Source organism: Aphelocoma coerulescens, chromosome 14 (genome assembly GCF_041296385.1).
Source record: "Aphelocoma coerulescens isolate FSJ_1873_10779 chromosome 14, UR_Acoe_1.0, whole genome shotgun sequence".
Taxonomy (NCBI): Eukaryota; Metazoa; Chordata; class Aves; order Passeriformes; family Corvidae; genus Aphelocoma; species Aphelocoma coerulescens.
In genome coordinates, this window is record NC_091028.1 from 11683881 (window position 1) to 11703970 (window position 20090).

The following is a 20090-nucleotide window of genomic DNA, read 5'->3' on the forward strand; positions in this document are numbered from 1 at the left end:
CACAGGGACTGCTCAGCCCGACTGGGAGGCTGCTGATCCAGCTTTAAAAAAAACAATAGGGAGGAATTCTAAAAAGCATGCTAATTGTCTCACAGGACTGTCATGGCAATTTCCAGGCAGTGGAGATGAGTTCCTTCTGATTTCCAGGTGTGACAGCAGAAACCAGAAACAGAGCCACAGAGTGTTTCCTTCTGGACCAGCTTAGTTTAGGAACCGATCCTTCTGCCACTCCGCTTTCATTTCACCCGTGTCACTCCCTTTCCACACACTCCACTTGTTTTATGCTTTTTTTTCCCCCTTTCAAGACCTCTACAATGTAAATCCAAACAGCAGTGCCCTCCTGCCTGCCCCTATTTCCCTTGGCCCGTGCCCAGGTGAGCAGCCAAGGTCCCGTACCCGCCTGGTGCGTCCTGCCCTGGGCGGGGCTGCTCCTGGGGCCGTCCCCGGCCGCGTTGAAGGCGGAGATGCAGACCAGGTACCGCGTGTGGCTCGTCAGGTTCTTGAGCCTCACGGTTGTCTCCGGGAGGAAAAGGACCTTCACCTTCTCCGTGTCATTCAGGGTGTCGCTCTCCCAGTAATAAATCTGTTGGGACAGCAAGAATCCCAGCATTATCAAGGTTCGAAGAGCCCTCTAAGATCATGAGTCCGACCACTGACCGCCACGTTCCCAAGTGCCACATCCACTCGCCTTTGGAACACTTCAAGGCTTGGTGATTCTACCACCTCCCTGGGCAGCCTGCTCCCATGCCTGACCGTGCTTCCTGTGAAGAAATTTTTCCTAATATCTAATCTGAACCTCCCCTGGCGCAACTCAAGGGCATTTCCTCTCATCCTGTGACATGTTTTAGTATATCCTACACCTAGAAAATATCTGGGGACTGCAGCTAAAAATGTCTGGGAAGATGGTGTAATCTTGTCTGGACTCCTCTGTTAGTTGGGATACTCAGATTTTTCAGCAACTGCCAAATTTTTTCCTTTGGCAAATTCCCCTGAGTCCAATGACCATGTAGCTGAGTACATCACTCAAAAATAGAGCACAGGCTGAAGAATATGGCCTAATGATAGCAGGTATGAGCTGCCAGAATTCAGCGAGGAGAAGTCTGTTTAAATACTCCCTTCAATGCAAGCTGCCTGTCAGCACTGGCATCCTGATACACCCTGATGGTCCGTAACTCCCCCTTGCACACAAACAGCACACCACTGGTGTTCAAAGCACAGCCAGGAAAATGCCCTCCTGAAGAGGGTAACAAAGATTCTCCCTAAAGTTCCTTGAGGTGCTTTCCCCCCTTCTTCCATGACATAATTTTTACCCTGATGCCATAAAATTGGGCTTCGGAGGATTTGTTTCCAAGCAGGTGGTGCCAGCCCTACTTATTGGACAGGCCTGGCAGCGAGAGCATTACAACCAAATCTGGCCAAAGCAAGCCAGAGAGTGGAGAGAGCAAGCCAAGGCAAGACTCCACCTTGGCTCTCCAAGCCAAGCTGCTGAAACCATCTATATAGGTACAAAAGGGAAAGGACAGCGATTGATATATAAGGATGCTTGTTACTGCCAAGAAGGGATGCCAGATTATTCACATCGGCTTGGCTTTCCTTCACTTATGGATCTAAATTCATGGAGAGAGGCAGAGCCAGACACTGAACCCAAGCCAAGCTCCAGTGTTTGTAGACTTGCCCATTCCCACTCTCTGAGGGTCCATTCTCATGCTGGAGGTGCTGAGCAGCGTGTCTCTGCAACGTGCTCACCTCCTGCAAACCGAATGCAATTAATACTCTGATTTAATTTAGTTAAAGTCAAGGAAACGAAGCAACGCTTCCAAAATTTGACCTGGCTCAGGCTTCTAGCTGGAAGAAAGTTCTGCTCTTCCTAAAGGCTTGTAACATTTGATGGAGGGAAAGCTCAGTTAATTTTCTTCAATACATTTCTTGCCCCCAGCTCTTGTGTATCTGTGTTGCTTTTTGGAGCAGATACGTTGCCTGCATAAGTGGAGCTGCTTCCTTATCTGCATGCTCTGGTTCCCCATGCTCTCCCTTCTCCATAAATAACGACACACTCTCCCCTTTTCTCTCCTCCCCTCTCCCAATCTCTCTCTCTTTCTTTTGCTTTTGGGACTTGCTGCTGTTCCCTGCTGAGCCTGAGCACTGTTTTAATTTGCCTTATGCAGCAAGGGCGACTGCACTCTGTAGAGCTCTCTCACAAGTAAATAGCAATGCCAAGCAAGATAAATGGAAACAGGAGGAATGGGAGGATTGCCTTGTAGCCTTGGATGTTCCCGTTCTGGCTGTCGGCAGGAGGGGGGTCCCAGGTGAGCTCCAGCTGGCTCGCGGAAACGGAGTTGACTTGGATGTTCTGTGGGGCCAGTGCTGGTGCTAGGGAGGAAGAAGGACAGAAGAATTAACAGTGACAAGCAGAATTAGCTCATATCCAGGTTTTCCGTTTGCAGAAGGACCCAGGGCAGACTCTGTTTATGCCACAAGTCAGCAACGAGCCAGCGCCAGCGTATCTGTGTCATTGGGATGTCTCGGCACAAGAGGTGTGAGGAGCAGCTGAGCCTGGGGATGCAGGGTGGCTTAGACACTGAATCAACCCAATCCTGCCAGCAGCTTTGGAAAAGAAAGGAAAATTTTGGTTTCCTGGTAGTTTGGGTCTCACCTTTTGCGGTGGCTGATCGACTGCTCCTGGTGAGCAAGGCAGCCCCTGCCACCATCAGCCCAAATCCCACTCAGCAGCAAGATTTTGGGCCAAAATATTGCCTAAAATTACCTCCAAACCTAGTCAGCTGCTAATCAATTCACTAATATTTTATGTATGATGGAGTGACTTTTAGTTTGCTACTTGATAGCTCCACTTTGATTACACCTCCACATGCACACACAGGCCCTCTTTGGCTCCTGATGGCATTTCTTCTTTGCATTGTGCTGTGCTAGAAAACCAATCTTTGAGTGCACCTGGGTCACTCTATGCCTGCCTTTGTCAGGATCCAACTTGGTGCAGGTGGATTTTCCTCCCCAGCGGCCACTGAGGACGCTCTGTTCTCCTGACCTGCTGTCTGTGCCTCCGGCAGGTTTGAACAAAACAGCTCCTGTTCTGTTCACAGAAAAGGTGCCAAAGTGTGTCCTGGTCAAACTCCAGAAGTGGGGAGAGAAAGGCAGGGCAAAGGCTACACTTCTCCTTTCTCTCTGTTCACGGTGCCACAGCCTTCAGCCAGACCCCCTGAGAAAGTTGTCTCTTTTCTCTCTGCCCCTTTCTGGGCCATAAATAGAAGTGATAAAATATTCACCACTTGCACTGGAGAGCCCCGGTTAGCTGTTCCTCTGGAGACTTCCTTCTTAAGAGAGAATGACCTTCATAAGTCACACTTTTCTACCAATACTCCCTCCCCCCAGAGTTATAAAATAAAAAAGTAATTAACACCCACTCAGCCTGACACCAACTATTTATTTTGTTCTAACTGTGTGGTTTCCATATTATCACTGCCCACCCTGCCGTTAATGGAAATGTTAATAACCAGCGCCAGGTTGTTGTGACAGATGCTTGGGCTCATTATCAGAAATTCTTATTTACCGCTCCATTAAACGACAGAATCGCACAAAAAAACAATTCAATCAAAACTAACTGGAGGAATTTTAACAGCCACATTAATAATCCAAAACATAAATAAAGTTAATGTCTTTTGCATGTTTGCCATTGGCAACTCTATTGCAAAATTATTGCTATACAATTAAAACGTGAAAGGTAAAATTGAAAATAGCCTTTATCCCAGGGCTCGGTTAAAACTATTTATTTATTGTGGGGTTTTTGTTTCCTTTTTGGCTGGATGGTGAATGCATGAGGTGACAGTGACCATCAGTAAAACCCAGCTTGGTCACAAGGGTGCACTTGTCTAATTGCTGCCCTGCCTTCTGTGCTCATTGCTTGGCTAGATGCCCTCAGTGCAAGGGAGCTCTGTTAGGGACTAAAAACCTCAAGATTTTGAGACTTTCACAGCACAAACCATAGCGTGAGGCCAAACTGATCACAGAGAGCAAAGCTGAAAACACATCCCGGAGATTTGCCACGATGAGATGCTCAGGGGAACAGGAGTGTGTACAGTCACAGAGGAAAATGGGTTGCTTTAACAGCATATTTCCTTTCTAAGGAGTCACACCACTGTCTGTCCTGAGCTGACAGCTTCAAAGTGCTCTCAACACCCAGGTCTGAAGCAGCACCTACAAGAGCATTTTTCTTGGGATGCCAGGTGCCAGCCTGGAACAAATGCTGCCTCTGAGATGCGACCATCAGAGGAGATGGCGTGTGCACCTCGCTGCCAGAAAAACACTGCTTTTCCTCAAGCCCTTCATGCAGCACATCTAAGAAACACAGTGGTTAAAACCTACCAGCGATAACTCTGCACTGACACGCTGCTGGAGCTGCATTTTCGCTGGCACAGCGGCGGAAAATTTGACGGGAGGAACGAACAAAAAAGTGTGGAAAAAGACATTTCTCTTGGCTGCCTGAGAGCCTCCACGAGACGCAAATTGTTTGGTTTTGTGCCCTGTGAGTCTGTCCCTCTGTTCAACTTTCAAAGGCTGATGTGTCCCCTCATCCTCTAAGCACAGATTTCTTGTTGACAGCGAGGGACAGCAGAAGAGTGCTGCTGATGCTTGATGTGGCTCTGCGCCGACAGCACGTTCCATCAAGGGTGAAGTGAAATACTTCAAAAAGAAGTAAACACATCCCTGAAGACTCTACCTGTTTGCAACCCCAAACCATTCCCTAAATATATGGATAGCCTGTGCCAATAAAAGCAAGTGCATTTTAAAGGTGAATTCAAAACGCTTTTTACCTTCTAGGAATGCACTTCAAGATTACTGAGCTCAGAATTTTTCATGGCTGTTGAAATCTCAAATACATAAAAAGCAAGGTTAGAGCTGCATACCTCACACTGCTTTAGGTGTTAGTGACATTATCAACTATAGCAGGAGTGACACAGACCCCCGAGGGTCCAAACACAGCTCTTGGCAGGTGGAAAGCATTTCACTTTGCCTGAAAAAAACATCTGTGTACTCATAAGGTCGAATTCTGTGCACGTATCCTGCCTTGAAATCTCATGCAGATATTTGTTAACATTTCTTTTCTTATCTGATTTCAATTTACCTTTGAGATTGTCTCCTTGAAACTCTCCCTCAGCCAAAACTAAGGAGAACGACTGAGCAGGCTGTATAGTAATTAGTAACAAATAGTAACAAATATGGGCTGGGCTGCTGTTGGCAGGATCACGTAAAGACAACAAATCTATCCAGAAACGTGGTGAGAGTGTCAAAATGAGCCCATAAATAAAGTTACACATCTAAATCCACATCTAAACATATCACTGCCCTCATTTCCCAGCTGCACTGAGCAGGCTCTGCTCACACTGCAGGCAATTTGAGCTTGCAAATGCTTCTAACCTTTAAAGAGAAGGTGCTCAAAATCCCCGGTGGCCTCCCTGCTCTGGAGCTCTGTGCTCTGCAGAAGGTTTGCCTCAGCTCTTCTTGCTTGGGCTATTTGTTCTCTGGGCTGTGTGGCACCCAGAGCTTTCCATCAGTATGGGACTACTATTCCTTTTCCCAGTGACAGTCACCACGATGCTCTGTGGCATCAGTAGGCTACAAATCCTTGTGATTCATTGGGCAAACTTAATAACTGGTTTTGTGAAGCATTCCTCACTGCTCTTATATCTGCTCCAGTTTCTGGGGAGCAGAGGATTTCTCCTCTACAGGTTTTCTAATTGTTTCTGCAGTGGCAGTATTATTGGCAGGACATTCACAGACAAGTTTGGGACAAGATTCCCTGATACTCGCATGCCAATTTAAATAAACATGCAGGCCAAAAATGAGGAGAAAAATGCACTGAAAGAGACTGAAGATTTCCTGTGCATCAGCTTGATCCCAAGCAATCCCAAGCAAATTTCTGTTTTTAAAGACCTCTGATCCTTTTCTATCTAGCAAGTGTTTCCCCCCAGTTCTTCAAAGCATGACGTGGAGAACATGCCTGCCTTTATTCCCTAGTAATCAATATGTTTGCATTTTGGTGTTAGCACCTAGAGGCCAGAATCTCATTGCACAATGTGCTGCATAAACACAGAAGAAAGACACAGCTCCAGGCCCTCAAATCCTCTAATCTGTCTCCACACTACAATGGAGGGGTGGTTGCAGCATGTTCTGACTATCAGCTATAATTTTACCTGCCTAGTGATTAACAAGGGAGAAGGCACAGCAATACTCAGTTCAGCGTGTGCTGATGGTGAAATCTTGCACACTAGAGCCTCCAAAGCTTACAGACTCATTCCTGGAACACACAGGCATGGAAAATAGGGCTGGAAAGGGTTTGGAGAAGGCTCAGACATCATCCTCCTGTGTCACACTGGGATCAGCTAGCTGGTGAGATGTTCATGTAATTTCAATCACTGACTTCTTTCCAGATTGTGCTGTCATTCCCACACAAACTCTGCCAGCACCCCTCTACTTAACAACTCTTAAAATAGGGGTTTGTATAATACACATATTTTAAAAATAAAAATAAACAAAATAGGGATATCTATAATATAACAATAACTCATAAAATAACTCTCATATTATTCTTTTTGATCATAGTCTAACCTAAACCATCCTCACTGTATTGAAGTTACATCCCTGCAGTGACATGGAGATTGCTGCTTCTTCAGCTGCAGCCACTGCCTTCAAGGTACAGTGTAGATAAGCAATAGTTTAGTGGATTATAAAGCCAAACACAATCCAACAAACAGAAGGTCACCAGATAAAACAGTGAGACTGATCTGCAGAACAGGCAAGGTGGAGCACAAGGGGTTTTCCTGCAATATGGGCCTAGAGAAGGAATGTGAGGGTGGTACTTCCCAGGAATAACCAAAAAGGTGAATCTGCAGATGTCTGCAGTCACTCCTTGCCTGAAGGAAAAGTGGCATGAGAGAAAAATGCTCAGTGTTTATTGGCCATTTTCTTACAGAGTCTGGGGAAGAGCAGTGGGAGGATTGGAGCTTCCCCGTGCAGCAGAGCCTCGGTGCCACCAGGAATGCTGTGTGAGTGATGCCGATTAGCTCAATAACAATTAGTCAACTGTGCTTCAAAACCAGCTACTGCAAAGCTGCTTTCTGCTGTGACAGAGCAGCACAAGTTATATTTAGAATGTAAAACACGCTTCCCACTAATTTCTGGCTGTTTTAGGCTGGGCTTTGTCTTGTGATGGAAGTCAGTGCTTTTTCCGTGGGCTGCACTTTCTGTGGTTACTCAGATGTTTTTCAGAGGCACTGAGAGATGCAGAGCCACATTCCAGGGATGTGGGTCTTAACCCCTCCAACACACTCCATTTGCTACGCTGGGCCTGAGTGCTCCTACCCTCTTACTCAGGCACAGCAATTCGGCACCAACAGCCAGTGCTCTGCCAGGTATTAACTTTGTCAGGCTTGTGACACCCTGAGACACGAAATGGGTCTCAAGAAATACCCCTTTTTCAAGGGTTGTTGATGTATGTGTTGATTTACATGGTTGCATAGATCAATGTAAGAGAAATTGAAACATTTCCTCTCGTACCAATGGAAGTGAACACAATAAGAACTTAAAAAACATCTCTCACCTTCATGAACACTGAAGATGAGAGAGCAAGAATGCAAAAATAGAAAGACATAGAATAGAAAGACAAAATATAGAAACCTATTTTAGTGGAGAAGAAAAGGTGAAGAGAAGAAAAAGAACAGCTGTCAGGACGAGGACTTTGGGAGTCTGGAACACCTGCCATTGTTTTACTCTGTGCCATCTAATCTGGGTAGGCAAACACTTGGCTCTCTCTGTATACCGTATTTAGCACACTAGCTGTGTTTTGCCACATCAAATTTTTAAAGGGTATTAAAGTCATGAAGAAACATAAATTAAAGCAGCTGCAAATGATCCCCAAATGTAACATCCCCAGCTTCTTTGCTTAGCACTGGGAACCTTCCCAACGTTGGCACAGGTATCGTCAGCACCTGCAGAGACACAGGAGGGAGGTGGGGGTGGAGGGAGGAAGGAGGGGGAGATGACATTCCTGCAAACTGAATTCCTGAAAACTGAAATGAAACAAGGACTAGAAATGAAGTATCTTTTCCATGGACACAGAGTTAGGGGATTACCTGCCAGTGCTGTTTTTGAACTGAGGAGGCATTTTCATCCTGTTCCTCACCATCTCTTCCAGTGGTGGTGAAAACACTGTTGCTGTGGTCCCTACTCTTTTAAAGTGGGTTTGGATTTCCCACGTGCGTGAGCCGCGTGCAATCTGGGAATTTCACGGGGCAGACGTGATCTGGGTGATGCAGGGGTTACTGTGATTGCAACCACGGCAAACCTCGCAGAGCAGTGCTGTGAAAGAGCCTGCAAACAAAAACTACACACTTTTCTTTTGCTGAATTCCACAGTTCTACTTAGCAAACACAACCCTGGAACAGGCTATCAGATTGCATACTGAGATTATCCATCAAGGGAGTGAGAAAGCCCGGCCCAAAAGTAAAGCCCTCACAGAACTGTCAGACTGCCTCTGCAAAGGACGTACAGGTGGTTAAAACAAGTAGGGGGGAATAATAAAATGAGCTTTTCCCTCTATTTCTTTCATGTCAACAAGGATATGATCACACACAGGCAGGCAGCCCATCAGTCAGCAGAGATGGGCCATGAGCAGGAACAGCAAGAGCCAGACAGCATTAGGTATGCACAAACAAACACACAGGCACAAACCTGCGAGCTAAAATCCCCTCTCTCTTACATCCATGCAAATTAGGGATAGCTCCTGAAGCCCCCTCTCCCTTACATCCATGCAAATTAGGGATAGCTCCTGAAGCCCCCTCTCCCTTACATCCATGCACATTGGGGTTTTCTCTGTTGAAGAGCAGAGCCAGTTGTGCAAGGAGAGCAGTGTCAGCTCTGATGAGCACAGGATTCACCCCCCAGGAGGTGCTGAAGGTTGTTCAAGGGATGCTGAAGAGCTGCTGCGTGTTTGATGCACTGGTCTGATCCTTTCTTGTGTGCAGTGGAAGCAGTACAGGATGGGAAAGCACTGCCCTGCACTCTGTTACAAGTCTACCCATTAGAGAACAAAATCCAGAACCCAAAATTCCTCCTCCTCTATTTATAGTCATGTTCCACTTCTTATAATTTGTTAATGCCACATTTGAATATCATAATGCCACACGTTCATGGCAGCTGACAAAATCACCCATCCACATCCACCAACAGCAATGGCAGCACCTACTGAAGTCTAATCAGCACCAGCAACTCCTCCTGCTCCACTGCAGCCAAAAGAGCGCATCAAATAATCTCCACTGGGTTTGCCATCTACCAAATGTCAAAAGCTGTACAAGAAAAAAGTCAAAGGGCACAGGTGGGATCTATCCCCAGAATAACCTTTTGCTGTGGCTTTAATGCCAGTTTGGGTAGCTGACCCCCACGAGGATTAATTTAGGATTTACAGATTGCAACGGTCAGGGAACCCCAGGGAGCCCACAGAAGACTGTGTTCTTGCACTCCTGGGGAGAGAGAGATTAAATTTAAATTTTCTTGACTCTCAGTGAGAGTTTTCCCTTTCTTTCTTTATTTTTCATCCCTGAGATCATCACTGTGGTTTTACACCCCCATATCATCTCAGTGTCTGGACTGCTGTGGCCAAAATATTTTAGACTATTGCTAATTCATACTTTCATAACAAAAAAAGGCAACTTTTTTTTTGTTTCAAGTCTATAACAGGCAACCTGAAAAGCCTCCAGTTCTGTGATTGATGACAGATACAGCAAACAGATGTCAGAGAAGAAAACCAACTGTGTTTCTCCACAGCTGGCTTCACAGCAAAGCTGTACAGAGGAGGCAAAGCCACGGGAGTTGAGGCCCATATGAAAATACTTACAGCACAAATTTTGCTCACATATCCCAGGATGACTGCAAACAAGCAGAGCAGGACTACACAATTACACAAAATAGAAATTTGGCTGCAAATAGAGCCCTTTAGTCAGAAGCACTCCAGCTCCAGCCTGTGGCTGCTGGAATAGGAGTTATCAGCCAGGGGCTTCCCCACTTCTGTACCAGGGCAATTTCTGGTTCATTTGACTTTACTACTGATTGCTCGTGTTTTTTGAAAGGAAGGTTAATTCCTCTGCTTTTAATGGAGTAGCTGTGCTGGCAGTCCAGTAAAGCTCTGCATACACGATCAGGCTTCTCCTCCCTCCGCCCTCTGCTCTGTGCAGGGATGTCCCTGCTCTCGGCTCTTCACAGGCCATAGAACACTGCAGCAGAACAGCTCATTTGTCCTTCCCCTCCCACCAACTGCAGCACAAAGCCACGAGCCCTCATGATGAATTTGGGCACGGGAGTCTGCCCGTCTCGGGCTACAGTCAGCACCAGAAAATCAGCATCAAATGGTTGGGGTGGCGAGTTCATCATCAGAGCAAAACGCTGCCCGGCAAGCACAGCCCAGCCACAGCCAGGGACGAGCCGGGGCAGAGCATCAAAACCGCGGATATTTTTGCTTGGACAGAAACATCTTTCCTACATTGAGACGTGATAAAAAGAGGCAATTAGACCCGAGCTAAGCAGGAGCTGCCGCACTGCATAAAGCATTGTGCTGTACCAAAGGCTGCTGATGACCAATATTAACAACTTAATGAGCTGTTAATGAGGCGCGCGTTCGGCTTTTACTTGCAGCATGAAAACATTGCAAATCATTTTAGGGAGCTTCTGGACTGTCAGTGGAGAATTAAAGATGTCAAATAAGCCCATCAAATCTATGTCTCAATCTGGACACTGCTTTCCAGTGCATTCGCTTAAAATTCCTTCTCCTATATGGTAGAATAACTTGCTTTGACAGCACTACGACTCTCAGACTTTGCTTCCTTCTGTCTTGACATTAGATTTCAGTCTCCAGAGAGCTGCAGGGATGTCTTTTTGACATGTTGACATTAAGGACACTTCTTCCACAGACTCACACTGGCACAGTTACTTTCTGCCTTGCCATTGGAAGAGCAGCCACTGAGCTAAGATACCAGATCTGGAAGTCTAATTAGCAAACCTTCACATCATCTGTAAACAGATTAAGAATATAAAATTACCCTTAAGAAATAGCCAGTTTGAGTAGGAAAGGGAGCCAAGGCTTATAGAGAAAATTCATTTCCATAACTCCCCAGCATTGCAGCAATACCAGTAGCACACAAGCAGTGACTAATGCTCTAATGTGGGCACACTTTAGTTTGTTATTTTTTACTGTCCTGCCACAGCCCTGCAGGATTAGATCCCACAGCCAAGTGCTATCAACACTCCTGTTACCTCCAGTGGAGCTGCATTGATGGGAACAACAAATCCAAATTGGACTTGCTGCAGACAAGCCCTTAGTGGAGCCCCAGAACACAGAGTGAACCTGGAGAAGCTTAAAATCCACCAGAAACGCCAATGGGATGTGCTGAGTGGCCAATCCTGCTCTCAGAAATGGGATGCTGTTGGGATACAGGCGTATTGGTTTCCAAGAAAAGCTGGAAAGATCTTACTTGCCCAATCCAAACAGAAAATGTCTCACCACTTCTTTTTCTCTCCATCTTCCTACAGCTTGCCTTTCTTGCTCTGCTCTGACTTACTCTGTCTTTTAGCACATTGTTGGAGAACATGGCTTGCATCTTTAACTCCCAGCTCAGAGGAGACCTTCTCCTTCTTTGGAGAGAAAGACATTGGGGACAGGATGGCAACCCAGTGTCACTCCTGGAGCAAGGCATTCCCAGAGCTCCAGGGGGAAGCTTGTCCTGCACTGAGCATGACATTGGAAGAGCTCTGCAGGTTCTTTAAAGGGGAGAAAAAAAGGACAAACAGTTTCAAACACCCTGCTATCCCCCAAAAGTAGCCTTTTACTGATGTCCAGAGGCATCAGCAATTAAAGGGCAAATACCCTATTAATTCAAAGGCTCGGTGCTTTTAAAGTGCCAAAGTCGCCCTTTGTTTAAAGTTTGAGCAAATGAAACCAATAATTTATTTACCATTCTATTTCCCAATAGCTTCCCTCCATCCCCTTTTGTTTCTCGAGAGAAGATACTCTCCCCTAGGCTGACAGGTTTTAGACTACTGCAATGTGAAATGGCCATGATAATCCTTCTCTTCCCTCCTCCAGTGGCATCTGGGATGGCACTGCCCACCCAGCTCTTGCAGCTGTGCCAGCAGCAACGTGCTCTGTATCTGCACAGGCACAGCCAGCCCACGTGTCCCACGCAGATAGGAGAAAACAGCCATGGGGCCACGGCAGGATGGAGGCTGCCAGCTCCAGTGTGCTGGAATGTTGTCATTCCTCTCACAGGCTGTTACCAAGGAGGCACAGGGGACTCCACACAGCATCTCCTCTGCTGTGTTTGGGGCAGGGGAGGAGATAAGGCTGCTGTGCTGTAAGAGAAAGGGGGGCCCCGGGCAGCGCTGAGGGACCTCCTTCTCCAGAAAGCGACCTACGGTGGGGAGGTGACTCCATGGGGGGAATCTGGAGCGAACACAGGAATGAGTGAGGCCTGAAGAAAGAGATTAAAGCACCCAAGGGCAAAGCAGCCTTGTCCTGCCAACCTTCCCTGCCTTCAGCACGGAGACAAAAGGACGTAGCCCCAGCACAGATAACCAGGTAAGAAGGGACAAGAGCTCTGTGCTGGAAGCAGCTTCTGAAGGGGAACGAAGTACGTGGAGTTCAGTCTTTGCTTCCTTACAAGGCTTCTTTGTCCTTACCATGGCTTGCTTTCTCAGTGTAGCCTTTTCTGTCCCAAACCTGCTTCACTATTTTTAGTCTTGGAGCTTTCCAGGTGGTTTCTGTTTCTGGCCTGCAAAATGCTGGAGATGGGCAGGCAGCTCCAAGTACTTCCCCTGACATTACTGACAGAGCAGATCTTCCGTCCCTGTGTCAGCTACAGGTGAATAAAATAAAGTCTGTGAAGTCCAGGACCACCTGTGGAGCTGCAGGCAGGAGGGCAGATGAAAATAATTGCAGATAACAGGAAGAAATTTGCTTTGGTGTCTGCTGGCTTTGCACAAAAAGGTAGATTCAGGTGTTGAAGACAGAGGTCAGAGGCAGTCATCACTGTCCCATTTCTGCTCCTTTCCAAGCTACAGTTTCACTTGGAAGAACATGAGAGGGCCAGGTAATCTTCTCTGAAAGATGATGGTACAACCAAAGTGGCATTTCAATGGAGGACTTCTAAAGAAAGGGATTTGTCTCCCAGCTCTTTTTACTCCTTGCCTTTCCCACTAAGGAACCAGCTCTCAGAGATCATCATTAAAAAGAACAACAACAACAACAACAACCCAGCCTCATCAGTTCTTGTGAATTCTGAAGGTCACCAATGTCACCATCAGTTATAATGACACACATCACTCCCCTCTTCACACAAATGGATTTACAACCTGTTTAAAGGCTGATGTATCTCAGAGCACTTCACCCCTTGTGCCACCTCCTCATCACACACACTCACTCTACTCCAGCAACAGCAGCTGGAAGAAGTGATGAATTCCTTTACTTTTCATCCAAAACAGCTTTGCAGTATATGGGAGAAGCACTGAAGGCTGCAGGCTTGTTAGCACAGGATTTGTACTGCCACATTTTACTTTATTCACCTTCCCAAATTAGGTGAAGCACATCTGGCCCAAACCTGTGATTTCTGTTTAATTAAAATGCAGGTAGTGGAGTCTCCCAAACTCCAGAGCCCCCCACATAATCAGGTAGTGACAGCAACCTGGTAGAATAATGCTCTTGATAAAGTGGCTGCTCTAACAGAGTCTTAATTTCAGTGGAGCAGAACAGCACCTCTGGTAGCAGCTGCGTTTCAGGCTGGGATGAATATCAGTACCCAGCCTCTCGCTGAACACTCACTGCCTCCCCAATCAAAGCCAGCATCCCTGACAGCTGAACTGTTAAATGAATTAACAAGGCAAAAAAGGGGCTTGCCAGCGGGGCTGCGACTCCCTTCCTAATTTCTGCAAGTGGTGGCTTTCAATTTTTCTGTCATTTGTCAGGAGATGCACATGGTTCTCTAATGAGCAGGGCAGAGCTGCAGCCAGCTCTAAAAAGGCAATGTTAGAGGATCTTCTGGGCCTTGCAGGAGAGGGATCCAGATGCTTGAGGCAGGTGGGGGAAGGACATGGGCTCTGCTCAGACTGAACAGGCAGCACATCCTTCCCAGCTGCGCTGAGCTCAAGGACTCCCAGCCCACTCTCCCATCTCGGGGAAGAACTGCTCTCCACACCAGTGACTTTTGCCAATATCCAGGCAGAACTCAAAATGGAACCTTTGATTTTATGGGCTACTCTAACAAGGAAAAGCATTTCCTCCATCTGTAGAATAAAATAAAAAACCACCACCAAAAAAATCCAAAAGATCCAAACCACTGGCATCCAGCTTTCCTGTTCACCAGGCAAGTTGGGATACAGAGGCCTTTTACTCATGTCTGGGCCATTGTTCTCTCCCAAAATTCCCACCTGCCCATCAGTCAGGGGCAGGGAAGACCTGCTCAGGTTGCCCAAGGGGGCAGTTGGCTGGAGTACAGCTCAAGAGCACTCGAGGGCTGGAGAGAAACTCCCCATTTGGGTATATTTTGCTGATTTAATTGGCAAAACTTGCAGAAGGTTGGTTTTAATGGCTTCCCCCTCCAGGTTTTTCAGGTGGTTCCATTACCTACTGGAACTTTTATTGTAAGAATCCAGGTGTAATCATAGGAAAATCTTCAAATCTAACAGGGGAGAGCACAAGAGGGAAGGAAGGAATCACAGACACTCCCCCTTCTGCATCACTCAGTAGAAGCTGAACAGCACAACAACCATCAGCAACACGAATATCCAACAGAAATGGGTGTTTTGACTGAGCTGGCCTAAGCCCAGCATAGTTCCCCAAAGGCACAAAGGCTGTATATCCCTTTTTAGGAGCCAGAGAGGAATGTTCTTCCCCCTCCCAGAATTACTGCAATGCTTAGGGCAGAGCGAGGCCCCGTTTAACAGCACTGAGACATGAGTTACCTGAGAGCTTCAGGCCAAGAACTGGCCATCTTCACTCACTTTGTGCCCAGTACTGTGCCTGTGTCAGCACCTGTTGTTTATTGGGAAGCTTTTCTCTCTTTTTAACCTGGGTGCCCCATTGCTGGAGCTGAGCAGACCCATTTTTTTCCAGCTTGCTGCTTAACTGCCTTTACTATGGGTAAGAACATCGAGCAAACAATAACAACAAAAACCTTGTATTTCCACAGCACACTTTAACTCAAAGGTGTCACAAATCAATTTAAAACTTAAATTGCAATACCATCTCCAATCACTTCACTCACAGTATAAATCACAGCCAGTTCTGGTGGGAGAAGAGGCAGTTATATAAAAAAGTGTAATAACTTCACACAACAAGAGTGAAAATCGGCAGGAAGATCCTACATTCATCATTTCTGCTGCGTGAACCTGGATGGTCCCTTTCCAGAGGTAAATCTGGGAACTCTAAAACAACAGCCAAGTCACACACTGCAACTTCAGACACACCAGTCCTGCCTGGAAAAGGTCTCCTGGATATCACAGGATGATGGAATGGTTTGAGTTGGAAGGGATCTTAAAGCTCATCTAATTCCAGCCCCCCTTCCTTCAGGCACTCAGGGATTGTGCAATTATCTCAGTGTCCTCTCAAGTTTGTCTCCTCCTGTTGCCCTGTTCTCTGAGTTATGATAGGAAGAACTGGACTGTGGGATTAAAAGACACGATATAACAGCATTTCCTTGTTTTCCCCAGCTGATTTCCCGTGCTGTGTACATGTGTATAAGTCATGTGCTGGCTCCATTTGCAGCAGGGAGATACTTAGCTCTGAAACAAAAATGTATTTTGAAGCCAGATACAGTTGGCTCCACCTGGGACTATCTTTGCTGCAGTTGCAGAAGTAAGCTGGAGCAGCAGCAAACTAGAAAAAAATGTAAATATTGCCAGCTGTCTCTCCAGGACCACGCTGCTCTGATTAATTTATGATGTTTTCAAAGAAAGATGGTGAATATTGCACCATATTTGAAATGAAAAGGTTAAGCAGAGTTTAAAAAAATGCACAGTAGAGTTTCTTAAAAAATGTGCTTTGCTTAGTTTTGAGCAATAGAATATTTAATGACTCATAATAAAATGAGTTAGTGCTGGCTTTGATAACTCCTCCATCCCACAGCCCTGAGACACGGGAACAAAATGCAATCAGCTCTGTTGCTGGGCTGAGCAACAGGAGGGTCGAGCTGCCTCCCCTTGTTCTGAGCTTCAAACACTGCTGCTGCAGAAATTGAGACCATAACTAACAAGGATTTCAGTGCCAGCCTCTCTCCAGCTGGGATCACCATAAACACGGCCCCGCTGGCAGGGCTGGAGGAAGGCATCAGCTATTCCAGTCCTGCCCTTCCCAGCTGGAGTTTCTGAGGGGACAGACTGGCTGGGGGATATCTGGGCTCTGACAAGCCACCCGTTTCTCAAGGCAGTCACAGAAGTGTCTGCTCAACTCTTCTGTCCTGATTTCCACCTCCAGCCTTCCAGTGGGGGGATTTTAAAATGATCTCAGGCACCAGATCTCAGGACTCAGGCACCAGATCCAGAGTAAGCAAAGGCTTGAACAGTGCCACTGACCCTCAGCTTCTGCAGGGGCTGGATGCAGCGACAGAGTCTGCATGTTCCTGGGAGTACCCGACACCTGACTCCAAAGCCAGCATCAAACCAGGCACGGTGTCTCCTCGCTTCAAGAGTGCAAAACTAAAGCCAGGTGTGGTGCCAGACAATGTCTCTACAGAGAGAGTTATAAAATAAAAGAACCAGCTTTCCAAGTCTCCTTTGTTTTGTAGCTTTGTTTCTTTTCCCTTGTGGCTTTCCTGTGCTCCACTTTTCACTTCTTTAGCTCGAGTCAATTTTTCCCTCAAGCCAATTTGGTATGAACAGTCATCCTCCTGCAACTCCAAAAATATTTTCTTTTCTTTCTTTCAAATGCCCTTTCTTCCCTCCTTCCTGCAGACCAACTGGTTTTCCAATGGCAAGAAACTGTCAGTGCCAATTCCAGTAGAGGGGACTACAGAAAACTGTCAGCAATAACAACTGGGGAATTTTTCAAATAATCCCTTTCATGGACAATTATTGAACATTATCTGGAGAATACTAAAACATGCTGGTACTTAAAAAAAAGGGAAATCAAGTAATTTTCTTTTCACCTACCTGCTTCACCCACAAACACTTCCACTGGTGTGCTGGTAGGGCTCTCGCCAATGACATTATATGCTGTCATTAGTACTTCATACCGCTTGTATTTCTTCAACTCTAAAGAAGTAAAATATTATATATTAATATTATACACTATCATTTATACTGTATTACAGCTATCTTTTAGACTCCAACACCTCTATAGCTCCAGACTTGTCTCTCAGGAAACATGGCAATAGGACAGTACAACAGTGCAATGTCTACTTCAGTCCTTCCTGGATTCACACATCACAGCAGTATTTGCATCATTTTGAAAGATATTTGTGGTGAAATGGCAGGATTTTCCCGTGTTTCCTCACAGTGTTGCTCCAGTTAGAAGAATAATGATTTCTCTTGGAATATACCCATTTCTTATGGATAACTACCTAGAGCAACATCTCTAGGTCATTCTCAAGGACAGAAAATGGCAGGATTTGGCTTTGAATGTCACCATGAGGTCTCATTTTGATGTGCACTGGTAGGGAAGAGCCTGCCTAGCTTTTGCCTAATCCCTGGAATGCTCATTTAGAGGGGGGCATTTGGCAACTGCACTGCTCTAGAATGGCACAGCTGAAGCAGGTGCAGAGGGAGACCTGCAGTGGGGAACCTGGAGTCCCTTTGCAGGTACTCCATGGGTATCTTCTCCTCCAACGTGACCACAGCCCATCCATCAATCACAACGAGAAAGGAGAATTTGAAGGCTGGACTCCATTTGGCTACCAGGCAACAAATTTGTTTGCTGACATAGAGAAACTACTCTGACAGATGAGGTGGGAGAGTGAGAGAAGCATGAAAAAATCCAGAAAACCCAATTGTTTGTGGGTGGTTAACAGATGCAACGAGGGTGGAGCAGAATCACATCAACGTCATTAGGGGAGGCAGCGCCTGAGCAGTTTCAGATTTTGCATTTTCAGGATGAAAGAATCAATCCCAACAGACATATTTATCATCTACAATACTTAACAGGGAAATTAGAGTAAGAGAGCAATCAATAATATAAATTGCCCTATTTAAATGAGCATTGAATTAAGACACGCATGGCCAGAGGTCCAAATTTCTCCCTTTGCCAATAATTTTCCTTGCTATCTACAAATCAGAGTCCCCTTAACTCAGGGGCTGACAGGATGCCATTGGTTTGGTAAGGTTAAAAAAATCCTAATTGGACAAGTTTTTCTAATTTCAGTGTCACAGAAGTGTTTGTAAGTGTTGTGCTCCAATATCTGACTGTGAGTTCAGCATCATTCCCCAGTCTCAGGCACACTGTAAATTATATCTGGTACATCCCTAATTTTTTAATGTGATATCACTAAACTCAGATGGACTGCAAAACATGGAGCAAGCAAATCAGAAATAACAGTGCTGAGTTCATAAACAAACAACCAATAGTAGGACACACACGTATAGTACTGGGCAGCTCGCACAGGGAAACTTTATTTTCTGCCATGAGAAGTCACAAGGGAGATTTTAGTGTTAACTGGATGTGGAAGAAAATGGAACACGAGAGTTCATGCATGCAACTTTCAGTGGGGATCAGGCTTCATTTTTGCTTTTTTTTAGCCCATCACAATCTGTGACTCAAAAGCCTTGGGCAAAACCTATCTAGTGAACCATCATCACCACAAAGCAACTTGCCTTTTAACTCTGTCGAATGTTATTTTATTCATTTCCAATTGAAAACACCTCTGGAGATGCACATAAATTCATTGGGCCCTTTCTAAATTGGCCCTGTACTCCATGGAATGCCCGAGCATTGCAATGCTTGAATCACAGGACTAATGATGTGATACAGCTAAACTCAGATGGACTGCAAAATATGTAGCAAGTGAATCAAAATTCATTTGGCATCAGCAATACTGGGTTGTTACAGTCAATAATGTTTTACCTTCCTAGCAGCCACATTTTTACAACAGCTACCTACTTGCATCATCGATGTCTCTGGGTGTAGGGGAAGCAAAGGCTTAAAGAAAAAGAAACTCTAGAAAGCCAGAATCATTAATCTGTGTTGATTTCTGCTGGATCCACGGAGGAGAGCCACAGGAGTTTGCCCATGGTGTATTTTGAACCATTACAAAGAGTCTCATCCAAAGGCAATGTGCACTTACGTGTTAATTCATACGTCGTTAATGCAGAGCTGCTGTTCACTGTCTTGAAGCTGCTTTGGGCTATTCAGGGTAAGCAAAGCAGAAAGCTTGTTACAGTGCAAGGAAATAGTTATTGCAAATGATGTACAGCAGAGACAGAGGCAAATGAGGCAGCACACCCATACACAGTTTAAGCTTTAGGACTATATCTTCTAGGGCAATAAAATCACATCACTCTCTCGTAACACATCAAAAGCATCTCGCTCACATGGGGCTGTTTCACTTCCTCCTCAAACAGAGGAACTCACAAATGCACAACACAAAAATGTTCTGACTTTTAGATTAAATAGAACAAATGAGTAACAATGAAATGATTTCTAGGGGCAAAAGCTCTCAGTGGTGCATTACATCCTGATTTCTCGAGATGCAAAATTCAAAACCTGAAGAGCTGCAGAGTACAGAGCTGGAACGTGGGCCACAAAGTGAACACTTACATCAGGGCAGGACCTGTTTCTTTAAGTGTGAATTTGATTTCCCACAGTTTCACTTAAAGAATTCAATATTCCTGCTGTGAGTGAATTGTAATAATATGCTAAGCTGTGCAAAACCGTGGGTCAGTGAGGAACAGAGGTGTTCTAAGGTGAGCATTATAAGGAGAAAGAGGAGAATTTATCTTAAAATACATTTGTCTCCACCCCTTTCTCTCTCCGTCTCTTGACTACCTGGAGAGGTACAGCTCATTTTTTCTCCTTTACAGTGATTAGGAACATTGCTGCAGGGCCAGAC

At 45.7% G+C, this 20090-nt stretch overlaps 1 protein-coding gene across 3 annotated transcripts in view; it reads right to left on the reverse strand.

Moving 5' to 3' along the window:
* Positions 1–20090, reverse strand: part of SDK1 (sidekick cell adhesion molecule 1) — a 387842-nt gene that overhangs the window by 31258 nt on the left and 336494 nt on the right. For 2 of the 3 annotated variants that reach the window (XM_069030218.1, XM_069030220.1), the window contains 4 exons: positions 19326–19385; positions 17200–17301; positions 2255–2370; positions 397–583 (listed from right to left, as the gene is read on the reverse strand). In XM_069030218.1, coding sequence (XP_068886319.1) covers positions 397–583; positions 2255–2370; positions 17200–17301; positions 19326–19385 — 465 coding nt within the window. The remainder of the gene's footprint in view (positions 1–396; positions 584–2254; positions 2371–17199; positions 17302–19325; positions 19386–20090) is intronic. The other variant, XM_069030219.1, reaches the window with a different exon arrangement.